This window comes from Maylandia zebra, linkage group LG5 (assembly GCF_041146795.1).
Source record: "Maylandia zebra isolate NMK-2024a linkage group LG5, Mzebra_GT3a, whole genome shotgun sequence".
In the NCBI taxonomy this organism is placed as follows: domain Eukaryota; kingdom Metazoa; phylum Chordata; class Actinopteri; order Cichliformes; family Cichlidae; genus Maylandia; species Maylandia zebra.
The window spans coordinates 9,082,332-9,107,143 of NC_135171.1; the positions used below are offsets into that span (position 1 = coordinate 9,082,332).

The 24,812-nt window shown below is 39.9% G+C and overlaps 1 protein-coding gene across 1 annotated transcript in view; it reads right to left on the reverse strand.

Annotated features, from left to right (window-relative positions):
• LOC101474604 (integrin alpha-5) overlaps positions 1-24,812 on the reverse strand; it is a 51,565-nt gene that overhangs the window by 16,126 nt on the left and 10,627 nt on the right. The window contains exons 5-19 of the mRNA XM_004559917.2: positions 24,271-24,332; positions 24,060-24,105; positions 23,777-23,902; positions 22,704-22,748; positions 22,473-22,516; positions 22,301-22,357; positions 18,526-18,578; positions 16,562-16,770; positions 14,852-15,043; positions 14,714-14,759; positions 14,523-14,636; positions 11,463-11,518; positions 10,786-10,943; positions 6,584-6,721; positions 458-525 (exon numbers count right to left, since the gene is read on the reverse strand). Of these exons, the coding sequence (XP_004559974.1) occupies positions 458-525; positions 6,584-6,721; positions 10,786-10,943; positions 11,463-11,518; positions 14,523-14,636; positions 14,714-14,759; positions 14,852-15,043; positions 16,562-16,770; positions 18,526-18,578; positions 22,301-22,357; positions 22,473-22,516; positions 22,704-22,748; positions 23,777-23,902; positions 24,060-24,105; positions 24,271-24,332 (1,414 nt within the window). The remainder of the gene's footprint in view (positions 1-457; positions 526-6,583; positions 6,722-10,785; positions 10,944-11,462; positions 11,519-14,522; positions 14,637-14,713; positions 14,760-14,851; positions 15,044-16,561; positions 16,771-18,525; positions 18,579-22,300; positions 22,358-22,472; positions 22,517-22,703; positions 22,749-23,776; positions 23,903-24,059; positions 24,106-24,270; positions 24,333-24,812) is intronic.

Consider the following 24,812-nt stretch of genomic DNA (forward strand, 5'->3'; position numbering starts at 1 on the left):
GAGCAAATGATCATTTTCCCCAAGTTCACTATTTTAGCATCTTTCAGCTCCTTGTTTTGGTTTTAAGGCCTGAAAACTGTGTCGAATTCTGTGATTCACTCTCACCACTCTTATCTACTTTGTATTACGTTACAACTGGAAGTGTTTTATTCTTTGCTTAATTCCCATCGCCGCATGGATAGTGTTAGTAAGTTAACATAACGGAGCTAAAAGACGAGTGAATGCTGGATTTGCATTAGCTACACAGCCAGGAGCAAGATTACTAACAGCTTAGCAATATTGACTTCATCAAATGACAACATGTCGACTTCTGTTGGTCTTCCTGGCTGCAAAAAGTCGAAGCTTTTCTTGGAATAATTAGAATTGTTGTTGCGTGAGGGACAAAACTATGGCAGTTTAGCTTCAGGTGGCTAGCAGTTTTAACTTGTGTTTATTGGATCAGGTGGTTTCCTCTCACCCATAAACAGCCAGCTTTAGATCTGGGACACAGATGTTGTCATCTCCACAATCGAGCTGAATCTGGGCCTGAAAAAAAAAGACCGAGATAAATGGAATAAATAGGAGCAGTAAGTTAGATTTGGTTCCTTGTAAAATCAAAAGGTACAGGGAGAGAAAAGCTCTGGAGGAAGTGGGTGTTGACAGAAGCCAGAACAACAGATTTGTGATTTAATGAAAGGATAAGAGAGGATACAGACTATACATATCCTCTATATACACACAAAAAACTGTAACAATATTTGCATCTACCAGATGCTGGGAAGTTGTGAGAAAACATGACCCTTTAATGTCTGCAGAGTAAAAGTAATACGTGCCTTACACGTATGTGGGAAGGAAGAAAAGGGAGAAAATATGGTGGTGGAAGGTTTAAGAGAATCAAAGGATGGTAATTCCATCTTAACAAGTATTACATTTTTGTGGGAAAGTCTTTTTCAAAAACAGAGAAAAGCTCATATTTTAAAGGCAGTAGGGATTAATCTGCCCTTTAGTCTTACGTGACAGATGACCACAGTACAAGATAAATGTTATTTGATTTAGAAGTATAGTTTTTCTTTAACGTGCCCTTGAGCGTTTTGCTTTATTCCCTCCTTTCTCCCTTTTTTCTGTCTTCTCTTCTCTGTTCTTCCTTGTAGCTTTACTGTCATCGTAGCTGTGGCATGTCTCTCCAACATATGGGAATCATTAGATTCCCAAAGAATGCAACAGAGAGCAAAGAATCAGCCTGGCAATGGTTAACAGTGTCTCAGTGGAGATCCCTGCTTCAAGTTCCTAGTTTTACATTTATTTAGGACCCAAGATGCTATCGGCCATTTAATAACAAACATGCTTGAGTCTAAATGCTATGCAGGTATACACTGTACACTTCTAAGCGTGAAGTCTCTTCCTGTTAAAACTCGCCCACAGTCACCTGTGTTTGCTAATATGAGTTCATTTCGACCGGCACTGGATTTATGTGCACAGACATAGAATTGGAGGATGGATGCAGAGCATAACAGAACTTCCCCTTCATCTGTTTTGGTTTCAGCTGTAATAAAATTTAGCCAAGACCATGTAGTCAAAGTTCTTCCCATCTGCAGTATTTTATACTTGGCAGCATGGCTCTGCTCTGGGAGATTCCTGACTCAATGACAACAGATATGACACTGATAGAGGAGAAGCTGAGGTGGAGGTGGGTGGTAAAGCAGCTTGCAGATGTGCAGAACATTACAATGGCAAAGTGATCTTTGACCTTATGCAACTCAGTTCTTATGTGGGTAAGAACTGAGTTTAACTGAGCTGCTGTAATTATAGTTGCCTAAAATAAGTTACCATCCACGTGCATTGATAAAATTCATTCATGTAGTCCATCCATCCATTTGCTTTGGCTTATCCAGGTTGCAGAAGCCTAAGCAGACACCTCCCTCACATTCTGATAGTCTACACTCTTTGAGATCTTTGAGTTTGGCCACTTACAACTAAACACAGCTGCTTGACGGCCCAGTACTATATTGCGATTCTTTATTGTTTTCTACATAAGTACTCTGGGCCAGCCTTATATACTGGGAGTCATGAGAGGTAAGACGTAGGGTCAGAGAATTAGGTCAATATCAGCCAACATGTGTGAATGTGGTTAAAAAAAAAGAGTGGAATCATTGTCTGATTTGGCCTGTTGACTGTTTGTGTTGGTGAGTGCAGTGCTGCTTATGGGGCGTCGCTGTGACTGCACCACTGAGAATAACATGCTCTGTGATACACTTACTAAGATCAAGTGATGAGCTCTAACCTATAATCTCTTCCTTCTAAAAACTCTTCATCTGTCGTTCACTTTCATCTCTTGATCCTCACAAATGTAAAGCATGTTTCCCTCCAGATCTTAAAGGAGCAGGCTATTCTACTGCCATCAACTTCATGTTACAGTGAAAACTCCAAACAGCATCACAATTAGATCTGGCATAAGTTCAGTTTCAAAACAATTTACTGGAAATTAATGACATGTGTCATAACCATTGACCCAAGCGACATTATACAAAAGAGAAGATCTTAACCTCCTGAAGTCCTCATCGTCAACAACCCTAACCTTAACGCTCATCCCAGATAAAAAGTTTTTATGAAATTCATTTCCCAAGTCTTGGTAATCAAGGACAAAGAGATATAATCATTTTCACAAACACTGTTTTTCTCCAAAATATAGGGTTAGGCTTAGACCTCAGAGGGCTAAAACTATATGCCGTCAACCCTTCTTTAAATGCAAATACAATATACATGTTTCATTTTTTGAACTGCAAGACCTTTAAGAGCACATCAACAGCTTGGAAATGTACTGAAGAGACACATTCATCTGGACCCAGACACAAAGTCTCATAATGGTTTGGATAGAAGGTCTTTCCAGCTACGACAGCAGACGAGAGACTAATTCTGCTCCAATGGACGTCTGACTCTTTCCCCAACACAAAAACAATGATGATAAAATGAACTCATTAACTGGACTAGTCATTGACAGCTCAGCAGACTGTGTCATTCTCACTAAACATTGTAATATAACAAAGCAATTACAGAACAGAAATTAATTAACTGGATATTAGTGAAAAGCCATTAATACAGTGAATAATGAGCTCTGACATCATTTCAATTTTCTGCAGTATCCCTGTAGTTGCTGGTGTGGTTGTTGTGGGCTATTGTACTGTCACCACACCCAGCAATGTTCTAACGTGAAATGCATGGCAACATCACTGAAGCATTATCAAGTTTATCAATGGCCTTTACGCTCTGATTAAGTGTCCTGTAGTCCTGCAGTTTACTATATATAAGCCTGTCTGGACGCAGTAAAAAGCAGTGAAACTGATTTTGTCTAGAAAGGCGTAGCAGCAAATCTGTCCACAGCATTAGTGTCTATGGGTACACAGCTCATGGCAATTACTGACAGCTGACTGAGGAAATTTTCACTGGTGCTAATTTGGCATTATGTGAACACAGAGAGTGAAAATAACAGGGCTCAAACTGTAGTTCACAATGTAAAGCATTATGGGACTTGTAGTTCTAAACCCTGTCTCACAAAAAGTATGGCGAAGAAAAATAACAAGGGTTAAACCCCACAAACCCTCAGTGGGGTTACTTTACTATGGAGGAAAGTTTGTGACTTGGTCTTCTGTCATCAGGTAGTTTTTAAAGCTTTGACGTATGTTGGGGCAAATTATCATGTTGGAGTACGCATCCTTCACAGCAAAGGAGCAAAGAAAATAAAAGCAATCAGGGGGCAACTCTGTGCTGAATTTACTTGCAGTCTGATGCAGGTAACCAAAGCCACCATAGGAAAAACACAGCTGATGAGGTGTGACTTTGCTAACACACAGTAAGCATGGTTTAGGTTGCTTACTCATTAAAGCTGTGTTGGAAACTAAAGGAAGAGTGATATTTCTAATTGATTAAGAAGTCTGCAGCTTTATCTAATTATATCATAATGCCAATAAATCTTACTCCGTGTCACAAATCTGCTTCAGTGGAAGCATACAACTCAACAAAATCTTAGCTTTTATGCAAAGGACGGCTAAAACGGGAGATCAACAGATGAACCTGGTAATTTTTCCTTTAAGGATTCCGAACTCAAAAAAGTTTGGTGCACTCAATATTACAAAACTCCAATTACAAGCACATGTAGTGCACACTTACACACCCACATCACACACTCACTTCAGCTTATATACCTCACATAAACATGTGCACATTTGCAGGCCCTGGCTCTTGCCTGGTGGAGGAGACCACTGGCAACATACATAAACAAACCACAACCAGATGTCTGTGAGCTGAGCACCACCCCGCCCAAACGGAGCTGTCAGTCCCCCCTCTGTGTTTTTGCAGAGCCATGACTCGCAAGTCCTCCATAAACCTTCCAACTCTTCGTATATGAAACGCACGCAAAGGAATTGCCAACAGAGACCAGAGAGCAGAACGCAGCTCTTGATTTAACAGTGCCGACCCGCAACCTCTAACCATATGGGCTTCGCTACTATAGAAGGGCCAATGCTAGCCTCTGTCCTTGCCAATCAAGTCATGTTCCTATATGAAAAGTAAGAGTGAGCCGTGACTTCACCATGTATGGAACAAACATGACTTTAGGTTGCTTGGTAGAGCATCCTCACTCCCCTTGCTCTCCCTTCATCTGGTAACATTTGTGGCGACCATCTGGTTAAACCCTAAGAAGCACGGCGTGTGGCCATATAAGTGGTGTGGTCTAGGATTTTGGTGTGGTAATGTGATATACAGTACAGACAGACTCTACACTTTTACAGAAGCACACACTTCTTATCCTCAGAGACTTTAGACTTCAAAGACAGTTTTCAAAGGGTTACGTTAAAAATGCATCCAAGACACAGCAGAAAAGGGAAATGTTATGAACCCCTGGGATGCATCACATGGTTGAGTTTGTATCCATAGTTAATACACCTGAGTTTGGGGTTTTGTTTATTCTAGTATTTGAAGTTTCTTGCATTGCCTTTATTTTGGGTCCCGGCCTTGTTTATTCTTATTCTTGTAGTGCCTTTCAGTTTTGTGATGTACTTATAGTTTGCTTGTTCTCTTTAAGTTAGCCTTCATGTCTTCCTACTGATAGTTTCCTTGTCTCTGTATTTAGCTGAGTTCTTTTTCCTAATTTACTTGATAACTAGTCGTCTCGTGTGTCTTGCTTTCAGTTTAACTTCCTCCCCTGTGATTGTCTTGATTACTTTTTGTCTTGTTTTCAATTCCCAGTTAGTCCTCAGTGTGTATATATAGTTCTGTCCTTCCCCACAGACAGACACATAGTCCCTCTAAGCATCTGTCTATCTTCCCTCTTGCTCTTTCAGTTTTTCCTGGAACTCTTGGATTTCTGCTGTGTGCTAAATTTGGTGTTTTTGCTTTTAAGCCAGACTTCAAGGTTAATTTTTTCTTATCAGTCTGCTTTGCATCCTTCCTTTGGGTCGTTCACTCTACAAAGCTGACAGAAAAAGAGGAGAAAATAGGTGGGACAGATGCCATGTTCACAAAAACAAAGTGCAAAAAACAGACTTTGCAAGTAAATATGCGGCACACATGAAGCATACGATCTCCACTGAAGCTTTCATTGCAAGATTTAAATAAATGTGCACAGGTGAGGCTCGACCATCATGTTTGGGAAGGTTTTGGTAAGGTTAAATTAGGAAGGAGGGTGCTGGTAGTGCATTTGTTTATCCATAAGTAAATGATATACTTTTTGTATCGTGCTGTTAATGGCAGGAGCACATACAATCCTCTGCACAATGGCTAGTTAACTCAGGAAGTGGTCCTAGTAACCAACACCACATGCTAGAAAGTCCGGGAAAGGTGTCCAGCAGACAGTCAGATAACTTCCAGACCACAACACGGGTTTCATTTTAGAAAGATGGTTGAATTGTAAGGCAATGTCTTTGCTGAAGTAATCATTAAAAATCCAGTGTTTTCAAAGAAACTGCACTAAAATTATTGTCACCAATAATTTTGGGTAAGCTGAGGCTCCTCTCGCCTTTTTAATAGTGCAGGATATGGAGAAACTGTAATCCGCCATAAAATTGCTCCACAGCTTGCTGTAGAAGCATCCAGCTGCAGCCTTGCAAACCAAGTTCATGACACCACCACCCTCACCATTACACTAACTTTAACCCTATGCATGACACACCCACTTCCCTACAGCACAGCTGCAATCAGATATATGTGGTTTGTGTTGCCCACTTTCTTCTGAAGTGGTTTAATGAGACCTGAAGAAATACTTTATCTCAATGACCAATTCCTAATACTCGCATTAGCAACAGAGGGTTTAAACAGGTTTTGATTTGTATTTGCTGTTTTGCTTAAAATGCCTGATGTTGTGCTTTACAGGCGCTACTGGCACCACCAAACTGTAGCATTTCGGCTTTTAATTGCGAGAATAACATTATTATTATTATTATTATTATTATTATTATTATTATTATTATTATTATTATTATTAGTAATAATAATAGGCAACATCTTCAAACTGCTTGTTTAACTCTACCATCCCTGCATCTGTTTCTACATGCATACAACAGTGTATTGTCACAGCGTTTTGCATTATCCTATCATTAGATGATGTACATACCTTCTGCTTTATGAGCTGTTCTGTCTCGTAATTGAGGATGGGTCTGAGGCCATGTTGGTCTAGCGGGGCCTGTGGATCCAAACTGAAATTAAGGCTGATGTAAATGGGGGACAGTTTATCCCGAAATTCTTCCTCAGGCTGAAAGAGAGAAAGAAACAACTGCATTAGAAGCTGAGAAATCTGTATATTTAAATAAAAGAAAGCTACCAAGTGCGATTTCTGAAAATAAGAACAGATTTTACAGCAAAAACTGGCCTACATTACTTTTTCATTGTAGTAACTAATGTCTGGTGTGGCTCACTCTGACTTCTTAGCACACCCGTCTCCTTAGTGAACCAGTCCCATGGATCTGATGACTGAACCATCCCTTAATTATACTGCTACAGGCTCAAGTTCTTTTGCTCTCAGTCTTGCTATTCTCTCATTTTTTCCTCTTTCCCTTGACCCCCAAACATTTGCCTCAAACAGCCGACCTTCCCTGAACCTGGTTATGCCGAAGTGTCTTTTCCTGTTGAATGGGAGTTCTTCTTTCCCACCATCACCAAGTTCTTGCTCATAAGGGATTGTCAGTCGGACTGTTGGTTATCTTATACTATAAGACTTATAGTATAAAGCACTTTGAGGCAACTGTTGTTCTGAATTGGCACTATGCAAAAACATAAATTGTGTGAGTGAAATCAGTTTTAGTAGATGCAGATTGATTGTTTTTTTTACTTCTTTTAGAGTATTTATAGGATATATGTAAGTTAAGGATCTTTACCTGACATTTACAATAACTCCCTGCAAGCTAAACTCCACAAAACTTGTGCTGAGAAGGAAAAAAATACCAGTGCTACTGCTAGCTAGCTTTTAGGTTAGCTAACAAAATACCAGTGATACTGTTAGCTAGCTTTTAGTTTGGCTAATGGGGGATTCAAACCTGTATTCGCTTATTGTGAAGGATTCTGGGTATACAACATATGCAGTCATTCAAATGACCAACAGCTTGATGTGGTTGATGGTGTCTATAAGTGGATGATTTTAATTTTGATTTTGAAAGGTGGATGAAGCAAGAAGCATGAAAAACCCCCACAAAGAATTAAAATTAAAACAGCATGAAACACACAGAAAAGTGGCTTTCAGTGCACCTATTTTTATCACTTGGTTTCACTTCAGCTCTTTGTATGAAAAATCAGTCAGCAAAGCTATGTGTAGGACAAAGGTACAACTGTGATTGAGCCCCAAAACTGTTGATCAGAGAACAACAAATTGGTTTGTTTCTGGTTAAGGGGTTAAAGGAGAGGCTGGCAATATCAACTTATTATGCACTGAGGTAAAGTCAATAAAACCAGAGGTTATAATGCACACAACTGATGAACTGACCCAAATTGCTAAGCTAAATTGAAAGGGATTTTGATATTATAACAGCAGTGATATAACAAGTTAGTTTTTAAAGTAATATTACCTTTAAAATGGCCTGAGTGTGTTTAAAGTTAATAACATGTTGCCTGAATTCCCTTTGCATAAACACAATGATGTGGCTCTTTTAAAGAAAGAGTACAGAGTACACAGACAGATAAGTGCTGACTGACATGAGTGCATGTTTGTCAGTTTCTACTCTGGTCTCTTATCCTGTCAGAGACCAAAGTGCTCTGCTCATTATATCTAACAGTGAACATCCACACGTATGACATAAGCGCCTTTGTCAGGCACAATCTTTGATCAGGTCACCACTAAGTGATGAGAGGATTGGTACTGAAGCAGTTTCACCTCACGTAGCACTTCAAACAGCAATTTCAAACCCTGTTATTAGGAAATGACTTCAACCTCGGTATTAGCCGAAAGTTAAGTGCATTCACCTGGTTCTGCAGGTGCAAACCAGTCTCTGATTAGACGGCTCCAATGAAAAGCAGCAGGGCTGGAGTCGTTTCCAAACATTAAGAAGTAGAAAATTTGCAAAAATTATTAAAAGCATACTTATGAAATGGTTGGTCTGAAGAATAAGGGCTGTTTGCACAATTACTTTCATGTTTGTAAATGATGTGTGCTTGTTCTCCTGCCCAGATGACAGCATGAAATATGAGCGACTATTTGCAGGCTTATTATCATAGTTCTGCCTGAAAGTACATTTCTGTCCCTGCGTGTGTTTATATCTGAAAATTGCTGGGTGTACTTATCATTATAGCCAATATCTCCTCACCAAAATGCAATTTACATATCTTTTAGCCTTTAAATTATTAAATGTTTTTCATTCCTTACAAAAGATCTGCAAAGCTCATGAATGATTCAGATTCACTGTTTATGTTAACTTTTGTTAGATATGTTGTCCTTTTTTAATGTTTTTTATATGTTAACTATGGTACCAACTTTCAGTACGTACATGCATAAGAAATACTGATCAGTAATCTTACTAGTGGTTGTCATAAAACACGTGTCATTTTTTTCTCTCCCTCTTTTTTTGTGGTACAAATTGACAGGAAATGTGGTGAAAGAGATCAGGGGAACGGCATGCGCCAAAGCTCCAGATGACCATCTGAACTAGTTGTATTTGATGAGAAACTAGAATGAGACTCAAGAGAAAGATTCAGAAAGGTAAGAGAAAGAGCTTGAGGTCTTTCTTGCTTTATATTGTTGTCACAGAATAAAAATTAAGTTTTTGTTGCTGAATTATTCGGTTCATGGATGTATTTCACTGCATTTTTGTACTTTTCAGAGGCTCCAAATCAAGTTATGAATGCTTTATAAGCAATCATGCTAATTATTTAGCTTCATTCATTTCTTATTCATTGAGGAGCACCTCATGTTACAGTCACACAGTGGCTGGACACAGCAGCACAACCAAAACTATTGTGACAGAGTACAAAGAACTTGCAGTCTTGTTGCTGATGAACAGCAGCTCTGTGAACATTAGCAATCAGTTGTGCTACGGTGATAAAACAGTTTTAAGATTGAGTAAGTCGGTTATCAGTTTGCAACTGAAGTTGGCGTTTACTCACAAACTGTGATAATATGATGAGTTACAGTTATTTATATTCCCAAAATCGATCGTGTTTCTCTTTCACGGCAGGGAAAAGGCTCGTTGCTACCACCTTTTTACCCCTCCTGGATAACATGATATAATTTACATGATATCATGATATCACGGGGCACTAAGATTTCTAACTGGTTGTAAACCTTTAACACATCACTGTACTTTCTGTTCTCTGGCTGACTGCTTCCCACTGGCCTTACACAGGATGGCTCATTAGTATAATTTTATCTATAAATCTATTTGTGGTTTACTCCCCTCTTATTTATCAGACTCTTACAGAACTTGGAAAGAAGGCATTCTCGTTTTCTGCCCAGTCCTCATTGGATGCATTACAGAAGGACTCGCAGCTCTCTCAGTTGCAGATTTAAAAAAATGAAAAAATTACCTTGTAAAATCATCACTATGGGAACTTGTTCCTCTTTTTGAAATGACTGTGTAAACATTAGGCTATTCTTTGTTGTCGTAATTTTAATATGTTTGTCTGAAACAGGTCTCTCTTGTAAATGAGACCTTGAGTCTCAGTGGGACTGCCTGTATAAATAAAGGTCAAATAAAAAAAATAAATACAAATATGGTAAAAATCAGAAATACTTTCCCATCTTGTAAATCTGTTATCATCTACATATACAGAAATTCATATTAAGCAGAACTTCACATTAACTACTTTGAAACAGAAATGAAGACTTTTCTCCAGAAATAATGACATGGGCGCTCAGAAACGTCTCTTTTATACAGGAATGTAACCAGTTAAGTGAAGTACCCTATTACAAAGAGATCTGTGCAGTGCAGACTGCAACTGCAACATGTTATTTGCAAGCCTTTGCCAATGGAGAACCTGAACGTGATTGCAATCAGACCACAACAGTTTGGAGACAGGTTGCTTCCTGTGCAATTCCTTTGACATGAAAAGTGGCTACCCAGTAACTGAGGGTATTGTATGTTCAACCTCTAGGCGACCAGTTGGTTTGCAGCTATTTCCCCTCAAAAGCATTCAGTGGAATCATTGGGCAATTTTTCCTAGTCACAAGGGGGACTAGGAAAAAAAATAGGAGAAGTCCTATATCTTCTCTAGTTTGACTAGATAAATAAATTCTACCTGACCAAAACAAAAGGTTTGCTAAAAAAAATCAAATGGAAAACATTCGCTCAAACTGCTTGACCTCAAGGTGCAAACACAGCTTGTGTGACTGACCCGCAGATAGATATTGCTGTTGTGACACAGGGGCTTTCTGTTGGTGAGGTTAAAGGTCTTCACTAGGCTGGGCTGCTGGCTGTCCAGGAACAGAGTCCTCCTGATAGACTCCTTCTGCTTCTGCTTCCCACTGTCCAACTGCACCTCTGCCACGAAGCCTTAAAAAAATGTATGACACACACATCTATGTTTCACACAAATATGCCAATTGGTGCAAAGCACATACACGAACGCATATGTGCTCAGCCGTCTGTGTTTGCCTGGCCACATGCAAACACACACATATGCAGGAGTAAATATTATTATGGCAAACAGCCTTTGTGTGCTATTTTGTTCTATGTACAGAAACATAGAGAGCATTGCTGCAGACCACATGACAACAACTATGCAGAGAACAGAGACAATACACACCCACTCACTTCAAATAAACACACACGCACTTTTCTAAACTGCCGGAGCCCACCAAGTTACCCCGTGTTTACACGATTGTTCTTTTATCTTGATCTTAACTGCCAAATTGACCACAGTGAGGGCTAGCATACTTGTGGCTGCACAAAGAAAGCAAGGTAATGGGGACCATCTGTGCGTTTGTGTGTGCATGTGTGCGTGTGTGTGTGTGTGTGTGTGTGTGTGTGTGTGTGTGTGTGTGTGTGTGTGTGTGTGTGTGTGTGCCTCACCTAGATGAGAGGGGAGGTGCTTCCCATTAGCCAGCAGGCAGAAAGTGATGCTGACGCTGGAGGTTTAAGACAGACACAAATATTTTTTAAAAATTAGCATGCAGAGCTAGCAGGGATGTCTTGACTTTATTTGAGCCGTAGCTCTGTCTTCCTCAGAAAATATCCCCTATTCATAGATTTATTGTTTTGGGGTTTTTTCCCTGCACTAAGACAGTGTGCATTAAGCATCTACAGTATGCCTCTATCAGGCAGCTGTTCAGTAAATAAAGTGAATAATTATGGTTCTTCTCTTACGGAGACCAAATAAAAGGGTCCTTTGATGCTACCTGTGCTTATCCTAAGTCAAAATCAAACTGTATCATTTTTAATTGTTAATAATTCATTAAAAAAATCTAGTATTGTGCTTCTTAAATGAGAAATAGCAGAAAAAGTGTGAGAACCAGTGTATCTAAATTGATGCTGTGCAATAAATTCAGATACAGATTAGAAGGGCCAAATTCAGTCTAAGACTGTTTGCAACCTTCTGAAGACCAAATTCTGCAGAAAGTAATCTGATGACAGAAAGTACTCCCTCTCTTAAAGTTTAGGATTGTATGTATTAAGCAATAATTTAAAAAAACTTATCTGATTCTTAGCAGGTCTTAAAATTAGGAAAATTCAACCTCAGATGAACCATGAGAAGATGTTTGGTCATAATGCACAGCACCACATTTATAGAGAACATCTCATAGAACTGCAGCACCACCAAGCACATTGTTGAGTTGAGCATGAACTAGTCTGTACACCAAAGTATTCTAGAGTCAAATGTGAGGCCGTCTGTCTGACAACCAAAGTCTGGCCAAAATCGGGTCATGGAACGATCAACGATCGCAAGCACAGCAGCAAATCTACAACAGAACGGCTGAAAAAGAAGAGAGTCAAGGTGTTACAGTGATCCACTCAAAGTCCAGACCTCAAACTGGCCAAGATGGTGTGGTAGGACCTTAAGAGAACTGCACATAAACAGATGCCCGCAAACCTCAATGAACTGAAGCAACATTGTAAAGTAGAGTGGGCAAAGATTCCACCACAATGATGCGAAACTAGGTCATACGGAAAATGATTACCTAAAGTTATTGCTGCTAAAGGTGGCTCTAGACACAGGTGGATTTAAGTTTTTACACACTGCATTTGAGCTTTTTTTTAAAAAAAAATAATAATAAAATAGTTTAGTGTTGTTGTTTTGCTTTTATATTTGCCTAACTTTAGAACCTGCTAAGTACAAGATGTTTGTTATTATTACCTCACTATATAACCGTAGAACTGAAATACAGTAGATTTTCTGTGTACCGTGACTGTAACATTATACTGGACAAAGCAGAAGGTGTGATGGGAAACGATGCTCACAGAGGGAAATGGATGGTTGGATTAACCAGTTAAAACAAGAAGATCCACTGCTCCGCTCCTGCAGTCAGCAGGGGTGGCAGATTGGTAGAGATCAGAATAAAACACTGGAATGCTCCAGTCTATGTTTATGCAACATCCCCAGACAGCTTTCAATTAGATACGAAAATGTTGTCAGTTTGATCTGATTCTAAATTAATTCCAGCCATCCTTGGCCATTTACTTGCATTTAAACCAAAGTAAACACTGACTCTAAATGTGCTGGAATAATAACACAAAGTCAGCACTTAACAATTACACTATGTGCTTGAATGGTGCACATAAAAGCACAGGAAACAAGCTGTGTAAATCTGTTTGGCGACACCTGGGAGCTGCTTGGCATCTCGCTGGATCACGTTCTTCAGATGTTTTCAGGAGTTTTGTCATTTCGTGAGATCTACTTCTCCTCTGATTGTACACAGATTTATTTATCCTCTCTAGGCAAACTTGTGATTTGTAAGTTTGGGTTATGTTTGAATTCACCCTCACAGACATGGTTAGGCACAATTCATCTCAGCTGGACACATGACCAGCTGATATGCAACATCACCACGTTCTACAATCCTACTCCCACTGCTTACTCTAAAGTCTTTCACTGCAACCCCCAACCAGTCGCAGCAGATGGCCCCGCTCCTCCCTGAGCCTAGTTCTGCTGAAGGTTTCTTCCTGTTAAAAAGGAGTTTTTCCTTCCCACTGTCACCATGTGTTTGCTCATAGGGGATTGTCTGATTGTTGGGGTTGTCTCTGTATTATCGTAGGGTCCTTACCTTAAAATATAAAATGCCTTGTGCAGAACCAAGAGCAAAAAGAGCTACAGTCTAACACCTCAGACACCTGAGCTTTATTCCTCAGAATTATAACACATAAAAGTGAGGGAATTTAAGTGAAAAGTAAAAATTCTTGTCATGTTTAATATTAGCTGTTGTAACTATGGAAACACATGAAAGGTCCCTTTTAGGAGCTCTAGCTTTGAAATGCACACACGTACATGAATGAACATCGTGTTCATTCATTCCATAAAACTTACAAGCCTTTTCCAACCTTTTCAAAGCCTCCGTCTCCTTCCCAACTCTCTTTTCATTCCTCCATGTAGCTACTCCACCTTTCTCCCACCTCCCCATCTTCTCCTCTCTCCCTCTGTTTCCGTTTTGTTTCCACGGCAGCAAAAAATACAGCAATAAGCATGAAAACAAGACTCGCTTGTATCAACATCAGAGTCAGATACAAAGACACCAGGCAGCTTGGCAAACACCCCACAACAGCATTTAAAGGTTCCACACTGAATCCGATGGTTAAAGTGAACTTGTGGAAAGAGCTTTATTGGGACTGAAAGCTGGGAGAATTTTACTCCTTGTTTTTCCACTGATTCTAAGAATACTCTGTGTTCAGAGGAGGAAACTGGCAAACATGAAGTCATTTGACATTCTCTTGAGGTAAAGTACTGACTAAGATGTGTGTTACATAATTTAGGAGATGCTCCATAACCTCAGAGAACTCTTGAGTTGCTCTTAAACTTTTTTGGTAGACCATTAAAGAAACTTCCACTACAGCGGTGAGTGCCAAAGGCTCGATCACACTGTGTATAATCCACCTATTAATAAGCATATGTTTCGAACTCTGAACAGGAAAATACCTTACCAAGACACAGAAAGACTTTTATTCCCTGTGGTCAGCATGCAGTGCTTCTCCTCCTGGTTGAACATGGTCGGCTGTACTGTGAGAGACGCGCTGGCGTTCACTATTGGCCGAGCTCTGATTGCAGACACGAGACAAGAATGAGTAGAATGGTCTGCATGATTGTGATTACGTTACTAAAAGTTTAAACATACCTGTAGAGGACAGCTTTATCTACCCCAAAAGCACCGACAATCAGGTCTGCGAGAAGAGGAAAGTGACTTAAATCAATAAATGAAATGAAACAAAGAAGAAGCGTTGATAGAGATCTGTTGGAGCCTTTTCTGCAATACCTGGGTACCCGTTTTGATCTAGATCTCTGTTGCCTCGCACAGTAAAGCCAAAACTGGCCGGGAAAGAGCTGAAAGCCCACTGGCCCGAGAGCATCTGAGTGGGGGTGTCCTTCAGTCCTCCAACATGACCGTTGTAGATGAAAACCGACCCCTGCTGGTCATCTCCTCCGTACGGACAGCCGATAGCCACGTCTGATCGTAAACAGCAACAAGACTTTGTTAACTACATGTATATTATTATGCAAGGCAGCACAACGCACTTATATTCCTTCAACAACAAAATAATGAAGAACAATTGTTCTAGGACTGACAGTTGTTTTTCAAGGAGCAGACTTCAGTCATTTGCTGTGTTTATTGGTTATTTACATTGTTAGACTTTGGCTGAATCTTGAATGAATGAAGTGTAGACTCTGTCAGTGTGTCTGTTAGCTCAGCCAAGTTATCATTCACATTTGGAAAAGCATCTGAGGCCGTTTAAACGAGTGCTGAAACATGAAATCAGTCACTACACCCTTTCCCTTATACTGACTCAGTCATGTAGGAAATAAACAAACAAAACATTTGGCTCTTTATGCTGCGCAAATGTGAGGATTTGCTTTTCCCTGTTTATATGATTGGCACTTTTCACCCTTTTCTCTATCTTTTTATAGCATGAAACAACCAAAGAAGAAACTCATTAGACAAATGGACACTTGAATGCAGATCTGTATGAAAGAAACTACTTCATGGGACAGAAACCAAATCTAAAAAAACAAACTGAGTGCAGTATTATTTCTGGTAGGCAACAAAGTTCACCTCAGCCAGCACTCCCAACAGATCTGCTAATCTGCCAGCCCACAGACAGTTGAGCTGGTACACTTCTTAATTGCACACAAGAGGGCCACTTTTGGCTAAAGGCTTCACCACAGCAAGTAGCTCTGCAGGTTTTGTTTCAGAAACATTTTCATTTATATTTGACAACGCCAAAGGCTTTTGTGTCTCTAGTTAGAACTGAACCAGGAACCTTCTGCTTGCCAAGAAAACCACTACACTACACTCTCATGTCATATTGCCAAAATCTCATATAGTGGCTCCTTTAAGGGTGCTTTAGTATTGATCCTGTTTCCTTTGCAACCCACCTTTACCCCAGATTATCAATTTCATGCTATTTCTGACTTAATCAAGGTTATGTCTTTTGTCAGTTAGGCCTTTTCTGTTTCTGCAGCTCTCCCATCACGTATGCCTGGAATTTCAGGGAGGAACAAGAACAGAGCCATGCATCTGAAAATAAATGACTCCAGATGGAAAAATAATCTTACTTTAACTAACGTGGTCTCAAAAGAAAAGGTGGCATGGTGGTGAATGATGCCTCAAATTTAAAAAAAGCCTTCCTTTTTCTCCAGATGCACTAGTTTCCTCCCACAGTCCAAAGACGTGCATGTTAGGTTCAACAATGCGCCTGTGAGGCTGTCTGTATCTACTGTATGTGTTAATGGTATAATGAACTGGAAACTTGTCAAGGGTTTAACTCTCCCTCTACACCAGGCTCCAGTTTCCCTGCACCCCTAAGCTGTGTAAGTGGTTAAGACAATGGGTGGATTTTCCAATAGAATTACATAAGTTATAGTAAAGTATGTTCAGAAATGGGGTTATGACCTATAGTGTAACAACTGAGTTATTTTTGTCTCGTTCTGGTCTATGTTCAGCACATTCTCTATGATGCAAATTTACCATTGAAACCATCTTGGTTGAGGTCACCCAACGGGGCCAGAGAGGTGCCAAACCGGCTGAAGGCCTGAAGACCCAGGAGGTGAGACTGACTTGGTTCCAGCTCCAGAGGACCCCTCTGTAGATACACATACACTTTTCCCAACTCCTCCAGACGCCCGTTAGACCCCCGATGCATGAACAGCGGCGCTCCCACCACCAGGTCATCCAGACTGGAGTTATGGGCAAAAAGCAAATTAAGAAGCTTTATTCTTTCCCCATGAAGACAACAGGAAGACCCTGTACCCTCAATGACACCTCAATATACAGGGTGGGCCATTTATATGGATACATTTATATGGGAATGGTTGGTGATATTAAAGTCCTGTTTGTGGCACATTAGTATATGTGAGGGGGCAAACTCCTCAAGATGGGTGGTGACCATGGTGGCCATTTAGAAGTCGGCCATCTTGGATACAACTTTTGTTTTTTCAATTGGAAGAGGGCCATGTGACACATCAAACTTATTGGTAATGTCACAAGAAAAACAATGGTGTGCTTGGTTTCAACATAACTTTATTCTTTCATGAGTTATTTACAAGTTTCTGACCACTTATAAAATGTGTTCAATGTGCTGCCCATTGTGTTGGATTGTCAATGCAACCCTCTTCTCCACCCTGTATATCAATAAAGAGTTGTTTTGATGACCAGTAAACTGTATAGGCAGAGATCACCCTGATTAACGTCTGATGCACCCCAATAATTTTGTTCTGGAAGCAGGTCTGACAGAAACCACTCAGTTTAGAAAAGAGTAACAATAGTTACCCTTGTACATAAATTAATTACCAGAAAATCCATTGTTTTTTTAAATTTAAAGAAAGAAACTTGTTGTAATGTATGAGTTTTAATTTGCATCATATTTGCTACATCCGATATTTTTTGTAATTGCAGTTGTTTAAAAGATGTTGTGGAATTTGGGGGGTTTTCAGAGGAAAAGCACACTTGGCTTCACAGGGTTAAATGAGGACAGGATGAGAAAATTAGGACATTAACACAGACAATAAGATACAAAGAGTTTAATTTGAGTCAAAGCCACATAATCAGAGAATGATTTTAGGTGCTCCCCTTTTAGTATTTGCTTTTAACACACAATGAAATGAAAAAATGCATTTTTTCATTTCAAAATGTAATCCTCTTTTTCCCTCTTATGTAAATTTAGGAGTTTGCAGCATTGTGACTCAGCTTGAGATTAACGTAATCAAATGTGATTTGCGGTGACTAGCTAAAAGGGCAACTCATATAAAACTGCACTGACTGTTAGCTAGCGCAGATAGCTGATTTTTGCGTGTGTGGATTTCATCTGGAAATAATAAAGTCTGCCACTACATTTACATTTGAGCTTTCTCGCTAAGCCACGACTACTTCTCTCACAGTCCAACCATAGATTTGATTTAAATGCCTGTTGTATTCAGTTTCATTTAGCACTATGTCACACTACAGTTGCTAAATATGGCCTAACTGCCCTTTCACTGTGACTTCCAGTAACATTAACATTCTGGAAAAGCCTCTTATTCTACACAGATACTGTACAGTGTGTTGAGTCCTTTGAGTGAGGTTAACACTGTATGTGACATCATGACTGAAAGTGTAGAGCGGAACAAAGAAGGGTGTGAGCTTTAGAACGTTCTCAGGGTTTAACTTGCTACATTGTGACTCTTCTACTAGTAAATGTTGAAATTCTAAAAGAAGAAGGGAGTGAGGAAGTGAGAATGGCAAAAAAACTCATTGCACAGAACAAGAATACTCTCGGGGGGAAATTTTAATGACACATTAGAAAGCATGAGTAATTGAACCACTGTGGGAAATGTCCAAAAGTCACACTGTTGACCTCTGTTTCAATTGTTTTTAGTTTCTTGTTTTAGCTGATCGTATCTCTCCCATTTCATCACTCACTGCTGATATTTTGTGCCACCATGACAGTCGCTTACCCGTCGCTGTTGATGTCAGTGGTTGCCACTGCGTAGCCAAAGTAGGACCCCATCTGGAATGCATTACAAACAAGACCCAGTTAGCCTGTAATCATACCACAGCGCACAGATCCCTTTCTTTTCTTTCATTTTCTCTCTCTACGTTTCCTTTTTATCTTTCCACCACCACCCCCAGAAGCTTTCTTTTTCTCTCTCAATCCCACAATCCCCTGGGGTCTCCTCTTCTCTCTTTTCATGGGGTTCAGTGTTGACGCTCCTGTAAGTTCGAGTTGAGGTAGGGGGTCTGAGGATTGATAACTACAACTCCTTTAAAGCACACCCAAAGAAAATGCTTGTGGGACTTGGGCTTTCCGGTTTAATTTCATGCCATGTATGAGCATGTATGATAAATAAGGGTCACGTTACATCCTCGTTTGACTCTGATTTCAAAGTGATTTGTAGTATAGCGTCACTGAAGGGTTTCCAACACTTGAAACCTTTGTGAAAAACAACACTGAATACTAGGATTGCTTTCCCGTTGTGCACATGCAAAGCAGCTCTTAACATAAATCACTGAGGCTCAGGATAAAGTTCTAATGCAGCAATGTAAAACTCTGGCATTACTGTTTTGCCCTACACTTAAAGTCCAAGAAAACAAAATCAAGTGCTCTGGTAATGTTCTTCTGAGGTCTGGTGAGCTGTGGTGAGAACAGCAAGCTAGGAAAAGTCAACCACTGATGGCTTTTCAGTCATCAGCCACAACGTCTGGGGTTCCTTTAATAGCTCTACAAACTGCGTCAGGTTTGTAGAGATGAGGACCAGGCCACAAAGTTCTGTAACAAAGTGGCAAAAATCAAACCAATACAGCAGTGCCAAACATGTTAAAATATTCACACATTTGTGCTGCTCGTGCCTTTTGCAGTATTTTTTAAATTGAAATCAGCTAAAAAACAAACAAACTGTGAAACAGTCCAAAATGTTTGATCTCCAGTCTTGGTGAGAAAAATTCGACACACCAGTGTCTGTGTGCATTGCAACCCTACATCCAAAAAGTTTGATTCTGTTCATCTGGATGTAGCTACATCCAGATGAACAGAATCAACCTTTTGGGATTTGCCTACCTGGATGCATGCATTGAGACATTGCAACCCTACAGTTTATGGGCACAGCTTGCTAACCAGCTTGGTAGGGTTTGCCATAAAGCTGAAGCAAAAGCTTTTAAATATGAAGTCCACAAACAAATGATGGTGATGTAAATGTAGCATTGTCTGTCTTTAATTAAGAGCCTTTTTTTTTTACCCATTCATTAAAGCTGCCCTAACCTGAATGCTAATGGTAGTTTATAATTGCCCTTCACCAAAGAAGCTGTGGCTGATGAACAAAGTGGAACACCAAAAGCAGACAAGGTTAGTGACCAAAGGTTAGTGAGCAACGCAGTCAAACTGCTAACTCTGAAGTTTAATTTAAACTTCTTCATTGAATCTACGTATGTAGAGCCTACAATTTAACCTACACCCACTTTGCATTTGTACATGTGACGCTGTACCGCTCTGCAACTTTGCGTCCAAGCGACCGACACTGTCGTTTTCAACAGCAAAGCAACACGACCTCTTGGAGAAAGGCTTTCTGGTGTGTTTTCACAGCTGATCTCTACATCACAGTCTGAGCACCCATAGAGAGACCAGCAACAGAGAGAGGAGCCTCATTAGCCGGGAGTTTACACCAGATCACTCTCACTATGACCTGACAGTTTATCCGGCGCCCTCCACCCTCAGATGGACACCTCTGAGCACTTACTGATGACCTCCCAGGCTGCGCCGCACAAACATAAATGCACGATTAGCCATATGCTTTACCATGAGTCCAGGTGTCTCATGCTCTCGCATCAGCAAAGCCTAATGACGTAACTGGTATGTCACAACTCAAGCAATACCGTTACCTTTGTGTCACACGACAGTTTGTACAGGGAAAGAGTTTTTCGTTTCTGTTCCCCTTCTACAGTTTGTCTGTGACCCAACCCTAAAGTCAATTCAGTGTCAGAGTTCAGGGACAAGATTCAAATTTAGCTAAATTAATAAAACCAAAATGTGTGACAAAAATTGTCCTTTTCATTTACTGGTTTTAACCTACATTTTTAAGCAAATACAATAAACACAGAAGGAAAATTTATTCTGGATGTAAATGAAACATGTACTCATATTTACATTCGAGGTCAAAGGAAGGGGCTTCTGAATGCCCTCTACAAATGACTCATCACCACCCTTCAGCTTTTTCACCACTAGAGAATTGATAAATAGTATTTTAATGATAGTAAAGGGTAACGTTGTAATCTAGCACTTACATTTTCACAGGAAATTAAGTAGGTGGTTAACAGATGACATTTCACACCTTCAGCTGCACAGCGTTGAAAGTTAACATGTCAAAAATAAAGCTCAATGAGTAGCTGAGCTAAATATACCAACGTGATTAATCTGCAGAGATGGGCAGTAACGCGTTACTGTAATCTGATTACTTTTTCAAGTAACAAGGAAAGTAAGGGATTACTATTGCAAAAACGGTAATTAGATTACCGTTACTTTCCCGTAGGAACGCTGCGTTACTGCGTTACTAAAACCGTGATTTTTTTTGCGAGAATGTCTCATGACAGTGACGTAAGCGAGTGCGCCGTTAGTGACAACAGCTGTGTGCAGGTCAACAATGGATCACATATCGAGTGCGGGAGAGAGCATGAGCGTGCAGCGTTTAAAGCGTGGAAGTACTGACCTTACTTTGAGTTTGATTCCATAAAAAGTGACAAAAACATTAGTGTCCGTTGTGCGTAGGAAGAAAACTTTTTACAGTGAAAAAAACGCCCCTAAACTTCCAAGCAAGCACCGAGTGCACAACGACGTAATGGGAAACTCACAGAGAAACTCGCGGATTCATCAACTGACCGCGGCACACCTGCACCAGGGTAAACCTCCGCCTACCGCAGTCCTGCTTTACAGGTGAAAATAGAGCAACAGGACCGCTGAGTCTTTGACTTTATTTATTTTCTGCTGTGTTTTACTTGCATCTATTTGAAAGAGTGAGTGTAAACACAAAAAATATTTTATTTTATGAGCTGGAATGTGCAGAAAATAGGTTTAAATGTTAAACTAATTTATTCAAGTCAGAGAATGTTGCAGATAATTACATTTTTGCTTGATGCATAAAGTTAAAAGATTAAAACTGATAAAACAAGTTTTAAAAAGAGACTTTTCCATTTGATTACATTTTGTATGATGGATTATGCAGAAAAAGTAGAATTGGGCTGAAAGATCTATCGCTTTATCACCTCTTCAGGTTGTAAATCGTGTTTTTAAAAAGTAACTAAGTAACTAAGTAATTAATTACTTTTGAAAATAAGTAATCAGTAAAGTAATGGAATTACTTTTTGGGGAAGTAATCAGTAATTAGTTACTGATGACTTTTTTCAAGTAACTTGACCAACACTGTTAATCTGTGGGCTTTATTTAAAGGAATTCTGTTCAGCACTGGTGCTCTTCAGCTCTGACTGACTTTAAAAATGCACATCCTGAATCAATATGCTGACCACTGTCTTGGTGTCTGCTAACTCTGGGTTTGATTAACAGCTTTTAGAAACCACGAGCTGTGCGTACTGTGACCTGCAGCTCTGACCCTGGCGTAGGCCTCTTCTCCACAGGGCAAATTCCTTCATCTCCAACCCTCCATTGCACATGCCACTTTAAATATAGGACCATACATGAAAACAGCAGTCAGGCAAAAAAAAACATCCAGTCACACTTGTACGTACCTGCTCCCCTGTCAGGTTTAGCAGAGATTTCAGATCACTTCCATTTAATATGGACACCTATATCAGAACAGCAGAGAGTTAGCTATTAAAACCTGTGCGCTGAGAACCTTCATGTTGCCTCACGTTTCCTATTTGTACTGCAAAAATCAAGAAGAACATAGGAACTCCTTACTAAACCATACAGCATGAGTCCTTTTGGAACTCCTGTGACAAAATCTGTGAAAAGAAAAGTAACAACATAATTATCAGATTTATTTTGGGAGGGGGGGTCTGAATGTTTTGGCTTCCTGAAAGGCTAATAACACCTTTCTGTTACTACACAAACACGTTTATCGAAACAAAGCAGCAATCCCCACACTCAGCCATGCATTTTGGTTCTCAGTACTGTAAATATGACCCTCACCTTCCTCACCATCCCCGCTGAACTCGCCACTAGCCACAGAGTAACCTGCAGGAGAGAGGACAGAAACAGCTTGAAGTGGTGGATACAATAAAAGTATATTTTTGCCTACATGCCTTAACCCTGTGAGGTGGAAATCATCATGACACCAACGCTAACGCTGCCCCATCAGAATATGTTGTTTTTGTGTTTTGAATTGTTCTTGTAAGTCTTGGTAACCATGGGACAAAAAAAATCATCATTCTGACTGTCGCTCATCAAAACCTTATTTCCATTTTTCTATAAGCATTAATCCGAAAAAATAATGTAACCCTTTTTATTAATCTTTGAGGTCTAAGTCGGTGGTGACCTCAGCTGTAACCCTAACTCTAACCATCAGACTAAGTCATTTTTTTAAAATACATTTTTTCACAAGCCCTGGCAGTCAGGAAACAAAGAAAATAATCCTTCTTACTTTCATACTATTTGTTCCATGCAAGCAGAACCACAGGGCTATCTGCTGGCCAATTATACACTACTTATACCACACTACACCTGTACTTAGGCAATGCTATGAATACTGTGAGGTATTATACACAGAATGACAGCAAATAAATAATAAAAATAAATGTATTCTTGGGAAAAAAAACTGCAAATAGTTTGTGATGCATTGACAAGACGTAAGCATACATGCAACATAAGGGCCCTCAAAAATTGATATGTCTTTTGAAAAATTGATTTTAAATCCCAGTTGTTTGGATTTTTGTATATATCATGTTGATTTGGCCCCCCAGAGTGTGATCTTCCGTTTGCATGTGTTTGTTTCACATCACGTTCAACGCACGGCAGGTCTTAAACATCACAGGCATTCAACTTAACTGACGACAATTCATTCCAGTAAAGCTGAAAATGTTTTTTTATTTTGTCAAACTTCATTGTAAATTTTCAGTGTTTTGTGGGCATTGTTGATCATTCTTCTGTTACTCAAAGAATAGATATAATTATATATAGATAACAAAGACTTAAGAAAACAGACATAAAACAAAAACTGCCCATAGGTCGGGTTTATGCTGGGAATGGTAAAGGTGCTTCCTTACCCAGGTAACTGTCATCATAGCTTCCCTGCACCTGTCGGGTTTGAATCTGCCCGGCGACCGACAGCAGAAAGTAGGCAGGATAGTAGGCCTTAACAATCTCCTCTGTAGTGGCAGAGATCAGCTGACCTTCAGAACAGACCAGTAACAAAGGGTCGTGACTCGTGAGGCATGTGTATCTTGAACTTTGGTTCCCAATTATTTATCCATTCTCCATGAAGAAGAAAACAACACTGGAGGATGTGTTCTAAAACAGCCATACGGCATCACATTCCTCTCAGCTCACCTTGCCAGTAAAAGCTGCCTGGTCCTCCAAGCACAACCCTCCCATCCTGAAAAAAACACACACACAACTGAGCTGAGGAATCTGTGTGTCACCAGTTTCAAATAAACTGTGCATGTTTGGTGCACACAGTGTAATCGCCACTGCTTTGATCAGCCAAAAGAGAGAAACACTGACCATGTTCCTGCATAAAACTAGCAAACATTTCTCTTACCTTGGTGAAGTCAGCACTGAATCCCCCCTGACAATAGCCCTGTCCAGCAGGTCCATGTCTTTCTGCAGTGAGCAGCAACAAAACATATTAAATATCAATACATTTATTGAACAACAACTTCACGTTGTTCATAACATCTCTGCCAATAATGGAGTTGCAACCTTTGACATCTGTAGTTAGGGGTAGGGTGTCAATTAGATTAACTCTCTAAGGTTTAAGTTGTCATAAGAGAACCCAAACCCTGTGTAATCCAAATATATAGCTTTGTTACCAAATTGTTATCCTGAAGCTTTTCAGAAATAATCACTCTGACATGCATCAAACACAAACATAGAGTTGGAGTGGGGTTACGGTTATGGTTAGCACCTGTGATGACTTATATCATAAGGTACAATGCTAAAGTGAGTGTGTAAGACTTCATTTGAAAGGTTTAACCAACATTTTAGTACAAATCCAACGCTAACCCTAATTGTGGGTGAGCTGCTGGTCACCTGGTGGATTAAGATGTGGAATCCCCTGAAAGGTAGCTGTTGCTGCTCTAG